Source organism: Zootoca vivipara, chromosome 7, assembly GCF_965207765.1.
Source record: "Zootoca vivipara chromosome 7, rZooViv2.hap1.1, whole genome shotgun sequence".
NCBI classification, from domain to species: Eukaryota; Metazoa; Chordata; class Lepidosauria; order Squamata; family Lacertidae; genus Zootoca; species Zootoca vivipara.
Window position 1 is genome coordinate 529,017 of NC_142590.1, and position 22,412 is coordinate 551,428.

The window sequence follows — 22,412 nt, forward strand, 5'->3', positions numbered from 1 at the left end:
GGTCCCAGCTCCTGCCGACCTAGCAGTTCGAAAGCACGTCAAAGTACAAGTAGATAAATAGGTACCGCTACAGCAGGAAGGTAAACGGCGTTTCCATGTGCTGCTCTGGTTCTCCAGAAGCGGCTTAATCATGCTGGCCACATGACCTGGAAGCTGTACGCCGGCTCCCTTGGCCAATAACACGAGATGAGCACTGCAACCCCAGAGTTGGTCACAACTGGACCTAATGGTCAGGGGTCCCTTTACCTTTATGCTGGAGGCTTAGGAAATTGCAATTCATGTAAATACATAGAAAGGTTGAGTAATTCAGCAGTAGGTTAAAGTTGTACAGGCTTTGCAGATACTTCTCCTTACGAGGACGTGGGCGCAGCTGTAGGCAGCACAGCTGCTTCCAGGGAAACAAAGCTGCCTCCCTTTCCACTCCCCCCCCCTGCAGCCAGCGGGGCCTGGCTTAATAAATCACAGTATAGTATAGTGTAAAGATAACTTATATGCACTGGGAAACAAAGAAAATTGTGGGGCTCACTTTATTGCAATATTCCCTTTATTTTGGTGGACTGGAACCAAACCTGTGTTGTCCCTGAGGTATGCCTGTACTCAGAATGGAAAAGAGTATCTTATGTGGTGGAGTTCAAAGAGTGTGTTTGTTTACAACATTTAGCAGCTGCAAGAGAAACTGAATGAGATGGATTTTGAACTGAAGTCTGTTCAGCATACATCCCAGAGACAGGATCACAAAATCCAGAACTTGAATGAGACCTTGAAGAGCAAAGAGAATGAGGTTTGTAGTGTTTCCGTCTCCTTGTCCTGTAAATGCTGATGTAGAGCCGGTGATTCAAAATTACATCTAACTGCTATTTGTAGCATATGAAATCTTCCCAGTACTGTATGTCAAATTGGGTAGGATAATTCTATAGAGGATGGGGTGAGCTGTCCTTTCTGGTACAGCATTTCAGGAAATTCTAACAGTCTTGTTGCACCTTGGGGCAGAATTTCCTGAACGTGCCCCACCAGCTGAAGGACTCTGTCTTGTGCAGCGGGGTTTCTGCTTTGTGTGCTGCCTGAAATAGGCTCTGGTGGGGATTCAGGGGACACCCCCCCCCCAGAACAGCACCCAGGGGAGGAGTTGGGAGATTGCTCCATGTAGCAAGTGGCAGCGCTTGTGCAGAGAGAACATTTGAAATAATGCAATGTTGAAATCCACTATCTCAACTACCCCGCTACAGATTATGTCTCGGGGTGGGGGTGGGGAGGTGATATGTCCCTTTGCTAATTTCTCATTGCTCAATTCTGTCCTGTAGTCTGAAGAACTGTACCGTGTAATTGAAGGGCAGAATGAGACAATAGCCAAACTACAAGACACACTACATAAAACCCAACTTGGGCAATTGCAGGTATGTATCTTATTTTGATATTTCTTGTCTTATCCCAGACATTTGAACTAGAGGTTTGAAGTATATTGCCCTGATGTTTAGAGTACTGTATTTCAAGAAAATTAGCTGTAAATTGTAATTATGATAAACAAAGATAATCTTCATTAGATTCGAAGGAGACTAAAAGCACAACCAAACTATTCAGATTATGTATTATACATGCAGGTGTATCTCGCTGTCCGAAAATGTTCCACCATTAAATAATTTTGCCTGCAGCATTGGCTATCCACAAGAGCCTATGATATACTGGTACCATGAAATGCTCCAGAAATGCCAGTATTTTGCTGGGCTGTGATTTCAGTCTTAACCCCCCCCTTTTCTGTTTTCACCTTTCTGCAGATCCCAGCGGGCTCTTCCCTGTTGCAGCAGACACAGCCGGTAGCACTCCTTGAGGTACAGAACACACTTTTCCTCACTCAGCTGGAAGTGCAGCAACTGAAGACGGCTCAGCAGAAAAAGGATCTCCAGTTGGCTGAGGCCAGGAAGACCTCCTGCCTTGTAGAAACATGGCTGCAAGAGGAGCAGCAGCAGAAAGAGGCCGCGTGGAAACACAACCAGGTATGACATGAACTCGTTTGTTGAGCCCTTTTCATCCATCAAATAATAATAATTATTATTATTATTCCCCGCCCTCTCCAGCCAGGACCGTGCTCATGGCGGCTAACACCAAATATAGTAAAGGTAAAGGGGCCCCTGACCATCAGGTCCAGTCGTGTCTGACTCTAGGGTTGCGGTGATCATCTCGCTCTATAGGCCGAGGGAGCCAGCGTTTGTCCGTAGACAGCTTCCGGGTCATGTGGCCAGCATGACAAAGCTGCTTCTGGCGAATCAGAGCAGCGCACAGAAACGCCGTTTCCCTTCCCGCCGGAGTGGTCCCTATTTATCTACTCGCACTTTGATGTGCTTTCGAACTGCTAGGTTGGCAGGAGCTGGGACCAAGCAGCGGGAGCTCACCCCGTCACAGGGATTCGAACCGCTGACCTTCTGATCAGCAAGCCCTAGAGTCTAGACTCTGTGGTTTAACCCACAGCGCCACCTGGGTCCCCAAACACCAAATATATAATACACTAAAAACACAAATCAAACGATTGATTAAAATACAGTTCAAAATCACATTAAAATAAAAATGGAATTGAATGGCAACCCACAAATCACAACTATAGGGGTAAGGAATATTAAATATTCATCAGGCCCGGCCATCCATGCTGGTCCCATATGGGCCGATGGAAAGAGCCAAGCTTACATACAGGGTCCCATAGAAAGAAGGGGGTCATACTGTGCCCGGACCAAAGGCCTGGCGGAATAACTTGCAGGCCCTGCAGAAAGATGTCAAATCCCGCAGGGCCCTGGTCTTTTGCAGCAGAGCATCCCGCCAGGCCAGGGGCCAATCTAACCTCCTTGAGACCCGGGACCTCCAAAGTATTAGTGTTTGCAGACCGTAAGGTCCTCCGTGGAGAGCAAAACAGGAGAGGCAGTCCCGTAAGTACAAGAGTCCTAGGCCATGTAGGGCTTTAAAGGTTTAAACCAGCACCATAAACCTGACCCTGTACTCCACCGGGAGCCAGTACAGCTGGTATAGCACTGGATGAATGTGGTCCCACAGTGAGGACCTCGCTGTGGCGTTCTGCACCCGCTGGGGTTTCCGGGTCAGTTTCAAGGGCAGCTCTGCGTAGAGCGAGTTACACTAATCGGGCCTGGAGGTGACTGTCGCATGGATCACTGTGGCCAGATCAGGGCGAGAAAGGTAAGGGAACAGGCCGAAATGGAGCTGGAACAGCTGAATGCCTTGCATTGTCCTTTGCTGTACTTCAAGGGCCAGAAAAAGTGTTCATGTCACAAATAAGAAGCCTCGTTGCTAACTGTAAAAGTAAGGTTCACACAACCGGTTTGTGTCAGTGTGGTGGAACAGGCCAGAGTTTGCCTTTTGGGGAGTGTGAGCAGTCCTGTCACTTTCCCTGTTGACTACATTGCTGTATTGTTTTCCAGGAGCTGCGTTGTGCTCTTCAACAAGTAAGAACAGAGCTGCAGAACAAAGACTGGCAATGTTGTACTTTGGAAAGAGAAAGATGGTCAGAGATGCAGAAACAAGAGCTGAAACTGAAGCATTTGAAGCACAGCCTGGCTTGCAGGGAACAGCTTCTACAGGTGAGACTGAGACAGGGGCGTAGGAAGAGGGGGGCGATGGGAGCACAGCACCCCCGGAAGCACTATCCCGGTGGGGTGCCATCGCGTCTAACCCTCCCCCTCCCGCACCGGGTGCCCCGCCCCCCAGGACATGTGACAACCCCTCCCCCGCCTGCTCTCCACCCCCCCCCCCGGTGCCAGAGCATGAAGCTCCGCCACTGGACACAGGTGGGTTGTTAAATTCTGTTTGGGCAGAAACACACCTTATTTCAGATGGTGTGTGTGTTTAACAGGTGAGAAGGTCCAAAGAAAAAACCGAAGCAGTTGCTGGGGTTGGGTTGGGAAATACAGTTGCTAAAGGAGAGCTTCCACACTAGTCTGGAATTAACCAGTTTTGTTCATCTGCATGATGCTGTCATTCTGTATAATTTTTGCAGTAGTTCTGTCTTTTCTCACAAAGTCTATAAGGTTTTCAAAAGAACAGGGGAGTAGTATAGAGCTGTTAGTTCTACTCTTCCATAATTTGGAAAGGCTGGGTCTTTGACACATGTAACAATGCATTGGAGAAATGAACCTGTTGCAACTCAGCACATATTTATTATAAGATTTGTGGGGAACTGCATTTTTGTTCACTTTTTCTTGGCTAAAATATGTGAAAAGTAAAGAAAAGGAATGACGCCCACCACAATGAGGCTCAAACACCCCAGCAGCCATTTCACACCTGTTGGTGCCAACAGAGCATATTGGGATGTACTCAAAGGAAAAGCTCAGTAATGGAAGATTGATTTAATTCTGCTTATAGCTTACAGTGGAAGAGCAATGCATTGTTAGGAATCACTTGTTTGGAAGTGTTCAATGTCTGAGAAGCCTGGATCCTGATGGCTAAAGTTGAACAGTAGACTCTTCATTGATCAAGTAAAGCCATTTCTAGTTTTAGTTAGAAGGTGGGATAGAAAGTTGAGAGATCAATTGATATGCATAAAAAAGAAGGCAGGAACCCGAGTCATCCTTTTACACTGCTCAAAAGAAATCCTATCTGATTATTATAATCAGTAAACCATTTAACTTACAACCAGTCACTATAATAGTAAATTATAAGAACCCATGCATGGACCATCACACGTCAATTAGATGTGCCTTAAATGGTTGTGATTTGTATACTTTAAGAATATGGTATCTTCTGGATATCTTAATTCTTCCCCCCACAATAATTATACATCCCAATATTTTTTCCAAACATTTGCCAACACTGAATGCTGTATAAACATGTTTCAAAGAAGCATTTTCCTTATTGCATCTCCTAACAGTATTTAGTCACTGATAGACTATGTTTATAGTTGTGATGAAATCCAGTAAACTTGAAATAAAATATTATGTTGCATGTATAATTTAACAACATACTGTATTAGAAACAGGCTAAAACATTATCCCATTGTTCAGTTAAGATGAGGCTTGTTAATTCTTCCATTCATTTTTCAAAGTCTATGTGTCAGATTGACACTAAACATCTGTAAAAAGTAATAGCTGGGGGTTTTTTTTTTAGCTTCTAGGGATTCAGTCAAGTGTTTGAGTATCTCCTGTGTCTTGGATATGGACGCATCAAATATCAAAGGAAATCCAAATCTAGCTAGCTCTTCCAGCATATACTGTTTATAAATTTTATCAAAAGCTTTTTCAGCATCTTAAAAAAAAGATTACTTTCTTCTTCTATTTAAATCTATTAGATCAGCCACTGATATTGTCTGAAGCATGTTTAGTTTTAGTGAATCCTGCCTGGTCACTCATTATTATTGGCAATATCCCTTGTTGCACTCTATTTGCCAAAACGGTTGTTAAAATCTTTATATCTACATTAGTTAATGATATTGTCTCGTTTTGGTATAACCGATATATGCTTGATTGAATGATGTCGGGAGGCCTTCCTACAGGGAGCCTCCTCCCCTCTTGCTGACCAGCACTTCGCCCAGTGAGAGCAGCAGCAGTGGGTCAGGTGAGGGGAATCAGGAAGTTAGCGGGACGGAGGTGCCAGGGCTCAGCGATGTTGGAGAGCCCCTGCGCCTCCAGGACCAAGAGGTGGAGGGGAGCAGGCAGCCCCTTCCGGCACCTGAATTAAGGCGTGCCACCAAACGTAAGGTCAGGAGGAGGCGTTTCGGGGTGCCCAAACTCTTATGCTGGTCCCGTAGCTGGAAACGTCCACTCATGGATTCTGCGAGTGACTGAGAGGTCATGTTTTCTGCTATCTCCGCACTGTAAATACTATGCACAATAAAACTCTTAAAGACAGAGCAGACATAGGCGTCTTTACTCAAGAGTAGCCGCAACAACACCCTTACAAATGTCATTGAAAGAATTCCCCTCTTCCTATTGGATGATCCACACAGTTTTAAACCATTCAGATGGGAATCCATCTAATCCAGATCATAAAATTAGAGATGCTAAATTTGTTTTTGTATACGGTTTAAATTTGTTTTTGTTTTAAAAAGACATCTGTATCTTCCTTTCCTACTTTCATTGAGTTGCCCTTTCTGCATGAATTTTTTTAAAAAACCTGGGTATTAATATCACTTGGAGAGTTTTATAATTCACTGGTTGCACCTCTAATACTGGGAATCAATGCTCTGTCTTTCTTTTAAACAATTAGCCAAGATCATGGCTGTTTTTTCAACATTTCCCTAGTATTTCTGCTTTGTACATGCAAGCATGAATTCTGTGTGTTGAGAAAGAATATAATTTAATTCATACTTTTTTGTATTTTGTAGAAGGATTTCTAATCATTTGTGCCCAAGAATCTTTCATTTATCAAGTTATTCTTTCCCTTGTTTTTAAGCTGATCTTTATTGGAGGCAGGTGCTATAATATGTCCACAGATACATGCTTGGTATGCTTCCCATTCAAACTTTCACACAGAGGTTGTTGCTTAATTCAGTTCAAAATATTGTATAGTCTCTTCCCACTTTGGTTGAACAAAATCTTAATCATTAAGTAAAGACATATCAATACACCAGTTTCAGAAGCCTTCCCCAGGTTATGGCCCCCACATAATTGCATTATGATCAGATACATAATCTTCTTCTTCTTCTTTGGCGACCACGCATAGCCGAGTAAGATTGTCTTCCATGAACACGGTTTTAACAATGGGTCCGTAAGTGACTGTGGAGGCCAATTCTGGATCCACATGACCTTCCACAGTTGGGGACATTGGTTTTCAGGCAGGAGTTGGGAGCTGGGTATGTTTAGCCTGGAGAAGAGAAGGTTAAGGGGTGATATGATAGCCATGTTCAAATATATAAAAGGATGTCATATAGAAGAGGGTGAAAGGTTGTTTTCTGCTGCTCCAGAGAAGCAGACACGGAGCAATGGATTCAAGCTACAAGGAAGAAGATTCCACCTAAACATTCGGAAGAACTTCCTGACAGTAAGAGCTGTTCGACAGTAGAATTTGCTGCCAAGGAGTGTGGTGGAATCTCCTTCTTTGGAGGTCTTTAAGCGGAGGCTTGACAGCCATCTGTCAGGAATGCTTTGATGGCGTTTCCTGCTTGGCAGGGGGTTGGACTGGATGGCCCTTGTGGTCTCTTCCAGCTCTATGATTCTATGAGTTGATCATGGTGTGGATTTGCCAAGCGTGCCTTCCTCTTAGCATGTTTTTCTCTTGCGTCCTGAGATAGAGTTTCTTCAAAGCTCATGACACCTTTGGTAAAGGCTGTTCTCCAACTGGAGCTTTCAGGCATCCGCACAACATGACCAGTCCAATGAAGTTGATGTTGAAGAATCATTGCTTCAACATTGGTGATATTTGCTTCTTCCAGTACACTGATATTAGTTTGCCTGCCTTCCCAAATGATGTGTAAAAATTTTCAGAGACACCGTTGATTGAATCTTTCGAGGAGTTAGAGATGGCGTATATAAGCATATAGTAAGGTTGGTAGTACAAAAGCTTTGTAAACAAGCACTTTGGTTTCCCTGCGAATGTCCCGGTCCTCAAACACTCTGCACTTCAATCGGGAGAAAGCCGCACTCGCAGAGCTCAGGCGATGCTGGATTTTGGCATCAATGTTGGCCCTTGTGGACAGGTAACTGCCTAGGTAGGAGAAGTGATCAACATTTTCCAATGTTACACCACTGAGTTGGATTTGTGGTGCTGCAGGGGGGTTATTTTGTATTTGTTGGTGCAGCACTTTGGTTTTTTGGATGTTGAGTGATAGGCCAAGCTTTTCGTAAGCTTCTGCAAAGATATTTAGGATGGTTTGGAGGTCATCCTCTGAGCGTGCGCACACTACGTTGTCATCAGCATACTGAAGCTCTATGACGGAAGTTACAGTAACCTTACTTTTTGCTTTCAGCCTGTTCAGATTGAAGAGCTTTCCATCTGTTCAATATATGATTTCTACTCCGGTGGGGAGTAGGGCTGAGTGATGTATTGAAACAACTCCCCAAAGCAGTTTGAGGTCTTGATTGTGGTTAAGGATTTCAGAATTTCCAACCGGCAGTATATTGCAAATACAAGCCTCCTCCCTCCCTCCCCACTCCAGCCACTGCCTACCCTTTGCATATGTTCATTACCTTCTCCAATCGCGGAAACAATCGCTGAGACAGCTAGAGTGCCAGTGGCAGAAAACTCATTCTGAATCTGACCGGACACGGGTTAGAGCTGTTTCCTACTTCTGCTGGATCTCTCAGCGGACTTTGATACCATCAACCATGACATCTTTCTAGACTGTCTAGAGGAGCTGGGAGCATTGTTATACAGTGGTTCTGCTCCTTCCTCCTGGGCCATGTCCAGAAAGTTGTGGGGGGGGGGTGAATGTTTGGACCCCTGGGCTCTCACTTGTGGGGTGCCTCAGGGTTCCGTCCTCTTCCCCCAGATCATCAGGGGGTTTGGGCTGGGTGTCATTCACTATGCGGATGTTACCCAGGTCTACCCCTTTTAAATCAGGTCCTGTGTGAGTGTCTTGAGGCAGTTGGAGGATGGATGGTGGCTGACAGATTGAGGTTGAATCCTGAAAAGACAGAAGTACTGTTCTTGGGGGGACGGGGTGGTCAGGTGTGGAGGACTCCTTGGTCCTGAATGGGGTAACTGTGCCCCTGAAGGAGCAGGTGCGCAGCCGGGGAGTCATTTTGGACTCACAGCTGTCCATGGAGGCACATGTCAATTCTCTGTCCAGGCTGAGACCCTCCCTGCCTGTGGTCTGTCTCGCCAGAGTAGCGCATGCTTGAGTTATCTCCCGCTTGGACTACTGCAATGCACTCTCTGTGGGGCTACCTTTGAAGGTGACCCAGAAACTACAACTAATCCGGAATGTGGCAACTAGACTGGTGAATGGGAGTGGCCGCTAAGACCAAATAACACCAGTCCTGAAGGATCTTCATGGGCTCCCAGTACGTTTCTGAGAACAGTTCAGAGCGAAGTTATAGGGAAGCAGGCAGAGGGCCTTCTTGGTAGTGGCACCTGCCCTGTGGAATGCCCTCCCATCAGATGTCAAGGAAATAAACAACTACCTGACTTTTAGAAGGCATCTGAAGCAGCCCTGTTTAGTGAAGTTTTTAATGTTTGCTGTTGTATTTTTAATATTTTGCTGGAAGCCGCCCATTGTGGCTGTCACGCTGTGGCAGGAGCACATAGGGAGCCGTGGTGGCAGTTCTCTTCCTTGCCTCTGGGGTGGCAGGCGCCAACGGCCGTAATCGCCACAACCAGAATAACACCCCAGCCCTCATGGGAAACAAATGCCTCTGCTGCCCCACACAGCCTGAGCCAAAGTTCCTGAAATCACCTGTTCTTATTAGTTCATCATAAATTGGAATATTGCAATAAAACATTGACGCCCTCTCTCTTCTGTTTCGTCGCAACTTTACTGCATATCGATGGAAGAGAAGCAGAAGAGGAGAAGGCTGTGACTTGATATTTACAGTCTTTTTTACTTTCTTTGGATGACATCAATTCCCTTAAGTAGGAGAGCTTCTTAATTGGTTATAAATTGCCTTTGAAGTTCAGACTTCATGATTAAGCTTGTTAGGAGTTTTGAGCTGGAGAGAAATGGTGGGAAAACAAACCAGTATTCAAGATGACTGTAACGGATTAGAGAGCTAGGCCAAAACTAACAAAATGAATTTCAAGAGGGACAGGTGTCAGGTTCTGCACTTAGGCAGGAATAACCGGTTGCATAAAACAAGATGATGGACACCTGGTTTACTAGCAGTACATGTAAAAACTCAGGGTCTTACTAGCTTAACATGAGCCAACTATGTGATGCAGCAGCAAAAAAGTGAATGCTATTCTAGGCTGCAACAACAGGAGTCTAATGTTCAGATCAAGGGAAGACATAGTCCCACTCTATTCTGCCTTGATCAGACCATACCTGGAATACTGTGTCCAGTTCTGGGTGCCACAATTTGAGGAGGATTTTGACAAGCTGGAACATGTGCAGGGGAGGGCAACCAGGATGATCAAGAGTCTAGAAGCCAAGCCTTATGAGGAACAGTTGAAGGAGTTGGGTATGTTTAGCCTGGAAAAGAGGAGACCAGAGGAGATAGGATAGCTATCTTCCAATATCTCAAGGGCTGTCCCATGGAAGAGCGAACAAGCTTGATTTCTCCTTCAGACAGGGGCATTCACAGCCGTACCTGTTGATGCCATGGATTGAACCAGGAACCTTCTGCATGCCAAGTAGATACTCTGTCATGCTCCAGGGCAGCAAGAGTCCAGAACCAGCATGCCAGGACAGGCATATGGGCAGTGGTGCTGGTAGCAGTCCGGTTGGCAGGTCCACAGTCAGGAGCAAGTCCAACAGAGATCAGGGACTAGAGGAGGCTAGAGATGCAGGAAAACAAATGAGTGGAACGTGATAACTGACCACAGCGTGGTATGAAGGCACATTGCTGTGGCAAAGACCTCGGCTGAAATGTAGGCCTTATATAGTCTTCCTGAGCTTGCCTCCAGGGGCATCACATCACCTGATCAGAGTCCCCCAAGGCAACCACAGCAAGGGCCTGGCTCTTGCAAACACTCATGGTGCTCCTTACACTCTGCTACTGAACAATGGCCTTTCCCTCAAAAAGGATAACTCTCTCTCTACTGCCATCTTACCTTCCTGCTTGTGTGCGAGTTAGGCAATACAACTTCCCTCCCAACCCATCTCCTGCTCCATCATGCATACTTCTGCACTGCTGCCAAGCACTTCCTGCTGCTCCTGTACAAGCTTTCTCCTCACCTGCAGCAAAAGGCCTGTATTTGTGGGTTTTGAGCAGGATGCAATCTCCCTCTTCCCCTTCCCCCTGTCCCTCTGCATTGAGCCTCTGCCTCCTCCTGTTGCACCAAATGCACAGTACTGTGCAAAATTAGGTTTGCCTGAGCTCAGGGGCATAGGAAGGGTGTGTGGAGGGAATGGTCCGCCCTGGGTGCCACTCTGTACAGCAGGTGCCACTTGTGCGGCAGCCTGTATGGACGCTGTGCAAGAGTGGCTGCCCATAAGGCCCATGAGCAGCAGCCCGTACGGAGTGCACATGTGCAGCATTCTGTATGGAGTACGCACATGCGAGATGCCGCACATGCGCAGTCCGTACGGGCTGTGCCGCCCCAGGTGCTGGAGAGGGTTCCTCCGCCTGAGCTCACCATACCTAACTATGATTTTTTGATAAAATCCAGTTTGAGACAATTTAGAAAACTCTGGTTGCAAAGCAGTGTCAGCCAGCTCTAGAGATGTCATGTTGCCAGACAGAAAGGGCTGCTCTTCCCCAGAGACCAGGCAGGCGTCTTTAGAGGCTGACTAGTCATGATGAACCTAGAGGAGCAGATACTGCGAGTTCCACAGGCCCCAAACCTTACAGAGCTACAGCTGCAGGGAATTGTACATTAGAGACTGTCGTGGTGTAGAACGACTGCTCATGGCTACCCCCATCCTGTGAACAGGCATGCAATGGTTTTTCAGAAAGCTTTCCAGGTAAGCCCCATCTAGGCTGCTCTAGAGTACATTGCAGTGGCCAGTCAAGGTTAATGGAGTTGAAGGTGCTGGGCAGATCCTTGCTTTCTCATGATAAAAGGCCATGCTTGGCTGTGGCTCGTGCCCTGACCTTGGGTAAATGTGGGTCAGAAAAGTTGCCTCCTTGTCCCTACTCACAACTGCTTCATTTGCCTTCCCAAGAACACTTGGATCTCTCACCAGCATTGCTTTCTCTTGGAGCTTCCTGAAGTTGCTCAGGTGTTATTGATGGTGCCAATATGTTCCATTTCTGCAGGAATCTAAGGAACTTATTCAGTATCACCAGAGCTTGGACAAGAGCCCCATATCAGCTGATAATATGGTGAAGAAATTGCAACAGCGAATTAAGGATAGGGATGCCATCCTGGAGGTAAATAGAGAGGTGCCAGCACAATCTCTTGTGTATTATTTCTGCGTTCCTTTGCTGCCCCAGGTCTGGTGGAGTGAGGCAGTCTCCTCGGCTGGTAGGTTTTGCAGAGCACAGAGCACCCTGCTCTGCACCTCTAAGGTGGCCTTCTGCTCTTAGGTGGCAGCCTGGGTGGCTTCTGGTGGGTGGGTGGGGCTGCATTTCCCCCTTTCCCTCAGGCAGCCAAATGTCCTGGGCCGGCCCTTGCAGTGCCAAGAGCAGGTGTCCCCTTTTCTCTCTTGTCTGGCACATTGAAGAGGGGAAGGGGAGCTGAATCTCTCTCTTAACCATTAGTGGGATGTGAGTTGTGAGTTCCACAATATTGTGGAACGTTTTTTTCTGTTTGTAAACCATTTAAATAGTTTATATGTGTTTTATTAAATTATAATATTGGTTGCTTGCCTCTGTGACACTTGCTACTTTTTTGTTGCAGCGAGCAGTCGATGAGAAGTTCTGTGTGCTTGAAGACAAGGAGCAGGAGCTGCAGCAGCTTCGCTTGGCTGTGAAAGAGCGAGAGCATGACTTGGAAGAGCTGCGTAGGGTCCTCTCCCATAATGAAGCTACCATTCAGGTGGGTTGCAGCAGGAAGGACAATGCTAATGCCATTCCTTCCATCTGCCATGGCTTCCTGCCCACTCTTGGGACTGGCACTATATTAATGCAGCGCTCTTCGAGATGACTCTTGCAACAATTCCTTTGCCATTGCTTTTAGGTTGACTTGAGCTATGTTAGGGTTAATCCAGAGTGTCAGAGTAGCGCACAGCTCAACTTACTTATCCCCAATGGTGCCAACAAGCCAATGCTTCATCCAGCCCAACATTTCTATCCTCACATAGAATCATAGAACCGTAGAGTAGGGTCACCTACCGTAGTCCAACTTCCTGCAATGCAGCAATCTCTGCTAAAGGACCTGATGGAAATAGATGTTGCTTGTTTTGTACCATGAGAAATCTAGATGGAGTTCTGGCTTGGTCTTCTGTTGATCTCTTTGCTATCCACTCTCTCCCCTCTCCCGTAGAGCTTGGAGAGCTTGCTGAAAGCAAAGGGCCTGGAACTTGAGCAGCTGTTGACAAGCTACCAGAATTTGCGCTGGCTGAAAGAGGAAGTTGAAGCAAAATCTCTCAAGTGGCAGGCAAAGCAAGAGGGAACAATCTGGCAGCTGCAGACAGCTTTGCAGGACAGAAACAAGAAAGTGGAAGTAAGTGAGAAAGGCAGCACTGCTGGGAGGCCCTGGGACTCTTGCCCCATCCTCTCAGCCAGTGATTGATCCAAGTTCACAGTCATTCTGCAGGTATGACATCGTTACTAAACCAGAATCCAGAAAGCAGTTGTTGGTTGTGTTGGTCACGGTGCATTGCCTCCCTCTTGATTATCCTTATCGTCATTGTTTTCCTAGGCACTGTCAGCAAAACTGCTATGCAAGCTGGGGCCTGGGCAGAGGGAGCTTGTGGAAGAGCTGTATCTCTGCCTTCAGCAGAAAGAGCAGGTCATAGAGGAACTCCTCAGTGACAAGAGCCGGCAGACTGTGGAGCAAGTGGCTGAGCTTCAGGAGTTGCTTCAGGCTGTCAACACCAGAGAGCAGCAGAGTTGTGTAAGTGGGCAGCTGTGCCCTGGGCTTGGCACTCTTCTCTTGCACTTTCAATGCCAATCTCTCCCAGATGCATCTGCAGGTTTCTCTATCTCAGCAAGAGAGACTCAGGGGTTGGGGAGGTGGAGCTGCTGCAGGGTTATGATGGCGACATTCTTCCTCTGCTTCCGGAGGCAATATGTCTCGGGAAACCAGATGCTGGGACTCAGAAGTGTTTCCAGGATTCCCATGGACATCAGGTGGGCCACTGGGAGAGGAGGAGGCTGGACTGAATGGCCCTTTGGCCTCATCCCTCAGGATTTTTCTTACGCCCTCAGCTTCTTCTGCCTAGTATGTTTCCTTCTTTGTGTATTCTGTTTAGGAGTCTTTCCATATCAAACATGTGTACCTCAGGCTTGAGCTCTCATGACAGGCTAGGGATTCTGCTAGCGCACTCCCCACCCTGCTGAGTTGGTGGATATGGTCTCTGAGGGTATCTTGGAGACCCCAAGGCTTGCTGTCTTACAGGACTTCAGTCTGCCTTTTCTGGTGTGGCTCAGGCTCACAGTTGCCCCAGAGCCCATGGAATCCTACCTCAGATTATATCTGGTTCAGTCCATGTGGCAGGATGTACTTTTGATCTGGGCAGGAGTATGCTGATCAAGAGTCTATGCTGCTGGGTGAAACCACCACCTCTCCTGAGTCCCTCTGCCACCAGTGGCTGCAGCTTGTTTCTGCCTCAGTGGCTGAGGGACTCGGGAGCAGCAGTGGTTTCACTCGCAATATACCACTGGGTAGAGCCGCCTCCATGGTTGGCCCTCATACCAGTCCTGCATGATGGACAACCCAATCAGATGGGCAGGGTACTAATTATCATCATCATCATCACCATCGTTGTCATTAATAGATATCTGCTGAGAAAATGGCACGGGCTTTAATAGAAAGAAGTTGTGAGCTGCAAGATTTACGTCAGCAACTGCAGGGCCAGCTTTCACAAGAGAAGATGGAAGCTTCCACTGCCCAGCTCCTACGGAAGGATGAGTCTGAAGTAAGAACGTGCTTCTGTGAGAGAACATTCCCTCCCAGAGGGTTGGCCTGAGAGGGGGAGGGGGAGGCCTGCTTGGAAAGAAAAGGGTCCATGCTGCCATAATCTGTGCCCTGAGCGGCCTCTTCCATCTTCAGTGGTGCTCAGCCTCAGCCTCCAGTGCCACTTGTGCTCAGGGCCTAGGAATTGAGTGGGGAAATGGTTGCATGGTGGCCTGGCCTGGCCTGCCCAGGACCACATGGAGAGAAATGGTTTCTAATGATGCTTGCCCCTCAGTGTGCAGTTTTAAAGCAAAGTGTTTTCAGAGCAGAGCCCTGAAGTCTTTCCTAAAGGAAAGGAATGAGAGCAAGGTTGGCATGAGTGAGCAGAATTGGTGCTTCTCAGAGGGAGGAAACCAACTGTGAGCAAACACTGATGTAGTTTCTCATTGTTCAACTTTGGAGTTGAATACTTTATTCAAACTCTCAAGGCCTATGAAATATCAGTGAAATATTGTGTATTATGTTCTTAGACACTGAGGCAAGAAAGCTCAGGCAAGAGTCCCACTACCTTGACATCTAAGAACGGAGATGGCCATTTCAACATGGAGAAAGGTTGGTCCATAAGCAGCTTCCATTCAGTTTAACCCTTGGCCACCCAGAATGTTTGCTGGCAGGAACAATTCAGCTGCTTCCTGCTGCATGTGACCTCTAAGCTCACGGCTGCTTGCCAGGGAGGAGATGGAGCTCATTGCTTTGCCTGCAGGGGCCCTTTGCTCCTCCAGGGAAATGCCCCGCCTGAGCACACTGGACAGGTGCTGCCTGTCATTGTAGTCCAGGGATGGGGAGCCTTTTGCCCTCCAGGTGTTGCTTGGATTCCATCAGCCCCAGACACCAGGGCCAGTGATCAAGGATGTTGGCAGTTTTAGTCCACATGTTCCCCATCTCTTGTGTGGATATCACTGCACTAGGTTTGATTTGGTACACAGCACCCTCCTGTGTCCTGGAGGAAAATCACCTGGCTTTGAGATTGCCTTTCTGGCACCAGGTAAAAGCTTTTTTAATTGTCCAGGGTTTCTTTTGGGGGAGGGAAAGCAGCTGACCTGTTAATCTCTGTTGCTAATACTGAATATGATTCTGTTCTCCCATTATTTTTTTATTTTGCTTTGTTCTTATTCATTTTTATTTATTTACTTTGTCTCCTATTCTCCGCTGATCTAGGAGTTGCTTTGGGAATGTCCTAACTCAGGGGTGTCCAACTCCGAAGAGACTGTGATCTACTCACAGAGTTTAAAACTGGCAGTGATCTACCCCCTTTTGGGGGGTTCAGGTCAAAGTTGTTGAGATTTTTTTAGGAACAAGGAAGGCCCATTTTTTAGGGGTTTGGGTCAGAGTTGTTGAGCTTTTCTGAGGCGGATGAAAGCCCTGTTTTTTTTGGGGGGGTGAAGGGCTAAAATGTTGAGCATTTTTTTAGGGGATCCAAAGTTGTTGAGCTTCTTTTGGGGGAGCCAGTGATCTACCACAGACGTCCAGTGATCTATCGGTAGATCACGATCTGTCTGTTGGACATGCCTGTCCTAAATAAATAAAGCTGAAACAGCATGTGATTATAGAGTTGCATGCATCTTTCTCTGTGTGCATTCATTAAAAAAAAACTTGGGGGAGGAAAGTAGGATCCTTAACTCTTTTTACTCTGGTGGTTTTTCAACTGAAAGTTCCCCTTCGCCTCCAGTTTTTCTCCCCACAGGGATTGCACCCCTTAAAACCTGCTTTTGGTTTTGATTGTTAAAGTTGTGAGAAGGGGGAAGAGGTATGGGATCCCAGCCTAACATTGTGCTGCTTTCTCTCCAGGAGTTTGGGAGGCAACTGCTGGACTTGAGGAAGAGCTTACTGGTGCCAAAGAACAGCTTGAGCTATTGACACGAAAGGAGAAGGAAAGCAGAGTGAGTCTGAGTCAGGGTATTGAGGACCAGAGACTCCTGGCAGCCCAACCATGCTGAAGGGGAAAGGAACGGCCATGGTTCTGGGCAGTTCTCCTAGGGAAGAGAGCTGCCATGTGCCAGCCAACAGATCTAGCAGATGGGCAGATTTTGTGCCACTGGCAAGTCTAAGGCAGCATGAGAACCATTTGCCACATCCTCCTGTGGCCTCATCCTCTCTCCCTTGCCTTCTCCACAGTTGGAACTTGCTGCTCTTCAGTCTGTGCTGGTCTCCCAAGAAGAGGAACTCCAGGTTCAAGCTTCTGATGTTGAATCTCTGACTAGAAGCATCCAGATAAAAGAAGAGCTAATAAAGGTGGGACAAAAGGGTCTCTAGTTGCAGGTATCTGGGTGTATAGTTTAGTATATGATTGAACACTTGCAGCAGAAAACCTTTGGTTAAATGCAAATTATAAGAAGCAGCAGAATCTTTTAATATGAAGCAGGTTTAGTTTGTTTAATTGCAGAGCTTCTTTGGGATGTTGCAAATGAAACACCTGTGTTGGGTTTTTAATTCAGGGCCTCCCATTCCAGATGTACTCCACACTTCAATGATGTGGAAGATCTCTTGACTGAAAGTTTGTGGTAGATTCATGGCCCAGGGCCACGAACTGCACTTTTCCATTCTCCAAGTCACACTCTCCTTGACTTCCAGGACTTGCAAATGCAGCTGGTTGACCCTGAAGAAATGCCAGTAGTTGAGCGACTTTCCCAGGAAGTGTTGATGCTTCAGGAAAAGGTAGCCAGGATGGAACAGCAAGGACAGGAAGCTGCTGAAAACAGGAGACTGCAGGTATGGCAGAAAAGTGTTGCAGCCATGTGGTGGACTCAGGCTGGTTAGATTTATGTCTGTTTCCTGCTTCGCAAAGTTGCTCAGAGTTGCCTATGTAGGCTTTTCTCACAACTGACTGAAAACGACTGTGAACGTCCTGAGCAGGCATCCAACCCCCAAACTGCAGTCTAAGGGCAGCCCTCTGCTGATTGCACTGCAAGTTTTACTCAGAGTAGACCCACTGAAATTAAGGGGTCTACCTTTGTCTCTGTTTGTGGAAAGTTGGAGGCTTTCCTCCTTTGCAAAAGACTGTGATATCAGCACCATTAAAAGCAGACTTGGTTGAAGTATGCAGAGGGGTCCACCTGCACCTGGACTCACAGGCTGCACCTGCCGTCAGGAAATAAGAGGGGCCAGCGGCATAAATGCAGCTCAGGTCACAATTTGGCACAAGGTTGTTTTTGCTTGACTGTTAAATAGCAGTAAAATGCACATGTGAGCACAAAGTGAAGGCAAATGTTTGCACCTTCAGCTGCTGCAGGTGTTGGAGGGACTGGCAGCAGAGAAGAATCAGCTGAATGAAGCCCTGAAAGCAGAAAAGCAGCTCTACAGCACTTTGGTGAAGTTTCAGGCTCATCCTGACAGGTGAGGAGATGTCACTGCCTCCAGGGCTGAGGCATTTGATGGGTAGAGGCTGGATTTTTCTGTGTAGCTGCGACTAGAAACTCTTTTGCTTAAGTTCCCTTGCTTTCCCACCTCTTGCTGTTTGCTTGACATATCTACAAAGATTATAGGCTAGTTTAGTAAATCATTAACCCTCAAGGTGTTATTTGGAAGAACTGTTTGTATGCCCAGGTTGTCAGAAGTGAGCACCCACCTCGCAGCACCCACAGCTTTCCCGTTTTCTCTCTGTTGGTGAGAGCGTTGCTGAAAGGCAGCTGCAGGGAGTGAGGTGGTTGGTGCATTTGAAGGAATGAGAGATCAGTGGTGAGCAGAGAGAGAGGGTGGTAGACCTTGGCAGAACAACTCCTAAACTGCTCCTAATCTGCTTCCCTTTGTGCATAGTCTTGCCAGCTCTCAGCATGAACAGACTCTGCAGGTGGAGCTGGAGCGGGTCCAGGCCGTCCGTGGGCAACTGGAAGAGGCTCTTGGAAGAAGTCTGGCGCACCTGAGCAGGCTGGAATCGCTGGATGGCATTGGAGGTGGGGAACAGGAGCGTGTGACAGTCCTGCCCAAGCATGCCTTCTGAGCTCTGGCCATCACACTACTGCTAGCGCAGAATGGAAGTTGATCACTAACAGAGCCAGCCTGTCTTGACACTGGGAGGCTGATAAGGGCTTGCTGGAATGCATCATTCATGTTCCTGATACGATCCTGCCAGGGAGATTGTATAATAGATTTTGGCAGATAATCATTCCTTTCTAGTGGCTCCCCATCACCCCTTCCCCCATTTGGCTGAATAAAGATTCTTCCATCCCTGCTCCCTCAGAATCTGTGTTAATTGTTCTGTGCCATACCAAACATTCATTTGTCATAGAGGGTTTTGTTTTGTTGTTTTGTTTTGTTTTCAGAGCCCCAGTTCCCTGTGTTTTCACCCACTAACTCCACAAAGCTATTTATTAATTTAATTTATTTAAAAGCAGACTCCTCAGAACAACTCACAGGGATAAGCATAACATTAACGGAGGCAGACCAGTCTGGAGAGTTGCATGTTACTTCATTGTGGTGATTTATGTAAATGGTTCCCTGGCTGACCTTGGGGGGTCTCTTATTTGGATCTTGATTTTGCATCCCAATTCTGGCACAATTCCAGAACTGCCATGCTAAGTAATGCATGGTGTAATGATGATAATAATAATAATAATAATAATAATAATAATAATAATAATAATAATAATAATAATATATTTGTATCCCACGCTCCCTGGCTGAGGCTGTGATCAGAGTGGCTAACATCATAAAAACAGCACAATAAGCATAAAAACAGACATCAATTAATTAAAATACATCTTAAAATTAATTCAAACAAATTAAAATCTGGGCAGGTGGCAATTATCAGGTTGGAATTGAGAGTGGTTAATACTTGCCAGGACCAACTGTTTCCACTGATCATACAAGGACCTGGGAGCGGGTTGGGGGCCTCCTTCAGGCTTGTTTTATACAAAGGAAAGTAAGTCAAACTGCATCCTGCCCAAAGGCCTGGCGGAACAGCTCCGTCTTGCAGGCCCTGTCGAAAGATGTCAAATCCCACAGGGCCTTGGTCTCTTGTGGGAGAGCATTCCACCAGGCCGGGGCCACAGCCGAAAAGGCCCTGGCTCTAGTCGAGGCCAGTCTAATTTCCCTGGGGCCCAGGATCTTCAAGGTGTTGTTGTTAGCAGACCGTATGGTCCTCTGTGGGGCATACAAGAAGAGGCTGCCCCATGTCCCGTAGGTACGAGGGTTCTAGGCTGTATGGGGCTTTAAAGGTTAAAACCAGCACCTTAAACCTGATCCTGTACTCCACTGGGAGCCAGTGCAGCTGGTATAGCACTGGTTGAATGTGCTCCCACGGCAAATACCCCGTAAGGAGTCTTGCCACAGCATTCTGCACCCGCTGGAGTTTCTGGGTCAGTTTCAAGGGCAGCCCCACATAGAGTGAGTTACAATTATCAAGCCTGGAGGTGACCGTCGCATGGATCAGTGGCGAGGTCTGGGTGAGAGAGGTAAGGGACCAACTGCTTAGCACGGCAGAGATGGAAAAATGTTGCCTTTGTTGCAGCTGCAACCTCTGCATCCATAGAAAGAGAGGCGTTGAAGATTACACCCAAACTCTTGACAGAAGGCGCTGGCACTAATTGTGCCCCCCCCCAAGAGATGGGAGTTTGCCTCCTAACCCTACCGTCCCAAACCAGCCAAAGGACCTCTGTCTTCGAAAGAAGACCTGTTAACAGGCATCTCACTCGGGCAGCTTCATAAAACATCAGCTTATGCACATCCTGCCAACCTAGCAGTTTGAAAGCACGTCAAAGTGCAAGTAGATAAATAGGTTCTTCTATAGCGGGAAGGTAAATGGCGTTTCCATGCGCTGCTCTGGTTTGCCAGAAGCGGCTTTGTCATGCTGACCACACGACCCGGAAGCTGTACACCAGCTCCCTTGGCCAATAACGCGAGATGAGCGCCGCAAACCCAGAGTCGGTCACGACTGGACCTAATGGTCAGGGGGTCCCTTTACCTTTATGCACATTTAAAGTCCTGTAGAACAGCTGTGAGGAGTTACCTTCACTTGCAGGATACAGCCCAAATTTGGCTTTTGGCAGATCCTAAATTTAGCTAGATCCTAAGTGCATTTACAGAGACGGAATGCAAGCCTTCAACCCCGGACTGACATGGCTGGAAGAGATTGCTGTGGATTCAGGTGGCTAAGAGGACATGAACCCCTGCCCTGTCGGTCAGCAAGCTTTATGTTCCATTTCCCCCCAAGAACCCATGAATCTAATGGAAATTGTAGGTCTGTATTGGCTTTGAAGTGGCATTCTATAAAGAAAACATGTTACTTACCCTGAATCAACTCCCTTCATGCTTTATAATGAGGTTGCTACCGTGTTTCTCCGGAAATAAGCCATACCCCGAAAATATGCCATACTCCGGAAATAAGCCATACCCCGATAATAAGCAGTTTAACCTTGTAGGTTAAACTGTACCATACTTAATATTAAAAAAAGACATCCCCTGAAAACAAGCCATTGTGTGTGTTTTTGAGGAAAAATAAATATAAGACGGTGTCTTATTTTTGGAGAAACACGGTAATAGTCAACTTCCAAGATGCTTTGCTTTTGCTGTTCCTTGGTGCAGCACTTTAATGTGTGGGCAATGAGCTAGAAGATTAAGCCTCTGTGCCAATTTTTTATGACAGCAAAAACTAGAAAATTCCCAGTATAAGGCCCATGTTTACCAGTTACTGGAGACAGACAACAGAGGAGAGCTGCTTTCCTTTATGCCCTACTTGTGAGCTGCTAGGAGAATCTGGCTGGCAAATGCTGAAAATAGATAGACTTTATTGCTCTGCTTCAGCAAGGCAGTTACTTTATTGCCATCCTCCAGAAAGAGCAAAAACTTACTGGTATGTAAATACGAGATCAAATATTTCTCTTGGTATCAGTTCTCATTACTGAAGGCTGACCCATTCCACTAAATTTGGAACTTTTCTTTGTCACGCAACCATAATGCTGGCATTATTTATTATTGCTGCTGTTTTGTGTCTCACTTGAGAAGCAGATGGTGAAACTTGTGACTGCAATCTTACATACCAAGAATTAGTGCCATTGGGCTCACTGGTGCTTGTGTCTGAGTGGATGTGTATCAGATTGCACTGTGAATCTACTTTTTTCAATGCTTATTAGGAAAAGAGCCATTGGCTCCTCATTGCCATGTGAGTGTAACTGGGTAGCACACCACCTATGGAATGCAAGCAGCCAGCCCATTGTCCCATGTTCAGCTAGGATTTGGGGGAGTGCTCCTAAATTCTTGTGTATCATGGAGTGTTTACTTGCTTTTTGTGTGTTTTATGTTGAAGGAGGTTCCTCGCCCTCATACTTGCTGAGTAGGACTGAAAATGAGAGTAAAGTCTGCTAAAGATGCCAGGGAAGCAAGCTCAGATCTTGTGCTTTGAAGTAGGAAGTTTCTAAACCATTTTGGAAAGGGCTGCTCCGTTTTAGGTTAGTTGAGGAAGAAAAACAGGCTTGGATTCTGAGAGCAGTTAACTTACGGAAATTCACAGAAGAGAAATTTCCTCCTCCTTCCCTTTGCCCTTTTCCTATATCATTCTGAACAATATAGGGTGGGTGTGGGGGCTGCAGGGGGAGGAGGAAAATGGCCCCCAATAGGACTTGTATTCTAATGTAAGTTAAAGTCTATGGAAGGACTGTGTCCAACCCTCCAGAGAGACTTTGGCGTGGGGAGGGAGCTGGGCCTGGAAACTTTGCTTTCCTGAACTTAAGTTCCCTTAGGATCCAAACCACAGGGTTCCTTCAGCTTAAGGCAGGAGCCTTGGTGTGAAGCAAGGGGCCCCAGGTCAGTCCAAGCCTTTTAATTTAAACATACGCCTAATATCTGGGAGCCCTTCTCCTCTGCACAAGTAGATGTTACACTGGCAATCA

At 46.7% G+C, this 22,412-nt stretch overlaps 1 protein-coding gene across 13 annotated transcripts in view; it reads left to right on the forward strand.

Annotated features, from left to right (window-relative positions):
• PDE4DIP (phosphodiesterase 4D interacting protein) overlaps window positions 1-22,412 on the forward strand; it is a 104,195-nt gene that overhangs the window by 43,739 nt on the left and 38,044 nt on the right. For all 13 annotated transcript variants that reach the window (XM_088674833.1, XM_088674832.1, XM_088674834.1 and 10 more), the window contains 15 exons: window positions 662-781; window positions 1,302-1,394; window positions 1,773-1,991; window positions 3,420-3,578; window positions 11,787-11,900; window positions 12,370-12,507; window positions 12,955-13,134; window positions 13,333-13,527; window positions 14,411-14,551; window positions 15,060-15,141; window positions 16,378-16,469; window positions 16,705-16,821; window positions 17,161-17,298; window positions 17,810-17,922; window positions 18,343-18,479. In XM_088674833.1, the coding sequence (XP_088530959.1) occupies window positions 662-781; window positions 1,302-1,394; window positions 1,773-1,991; window positions 3,420-3,578; window positions 11,787-11,900; window positions 12,370-12,507; window positions 12,955-13,134; window positions 13,333-13,527; window positions 14,411-14,551; window positions 15,060-15,141; window positions 16,378-16,469; window positions 16,705-16,821; window positions 17,161-17,298; window positions 17,810-17,922; window positions 18,343-18,479 (2,038 nt within the window). The remainder of the gene's footprint in view (window positions 1-661; window positions 782-1,301; window positions 1,395-1,772; window positions 1,992-3,419; window positions 3,579-11,786; window positions 11,901-12,369; window positions 12,508-12,954; window positions 13,135-13,332; window positions 13,528-14,410; window positions 14,552-15,059; window positions 15,142-16,377; window positions 16,470-16,704; window positions 16,822-17,160; window positions 17,299-17,809; window positions 17,923-18,342; window positions 18,480-22,412) is intronic.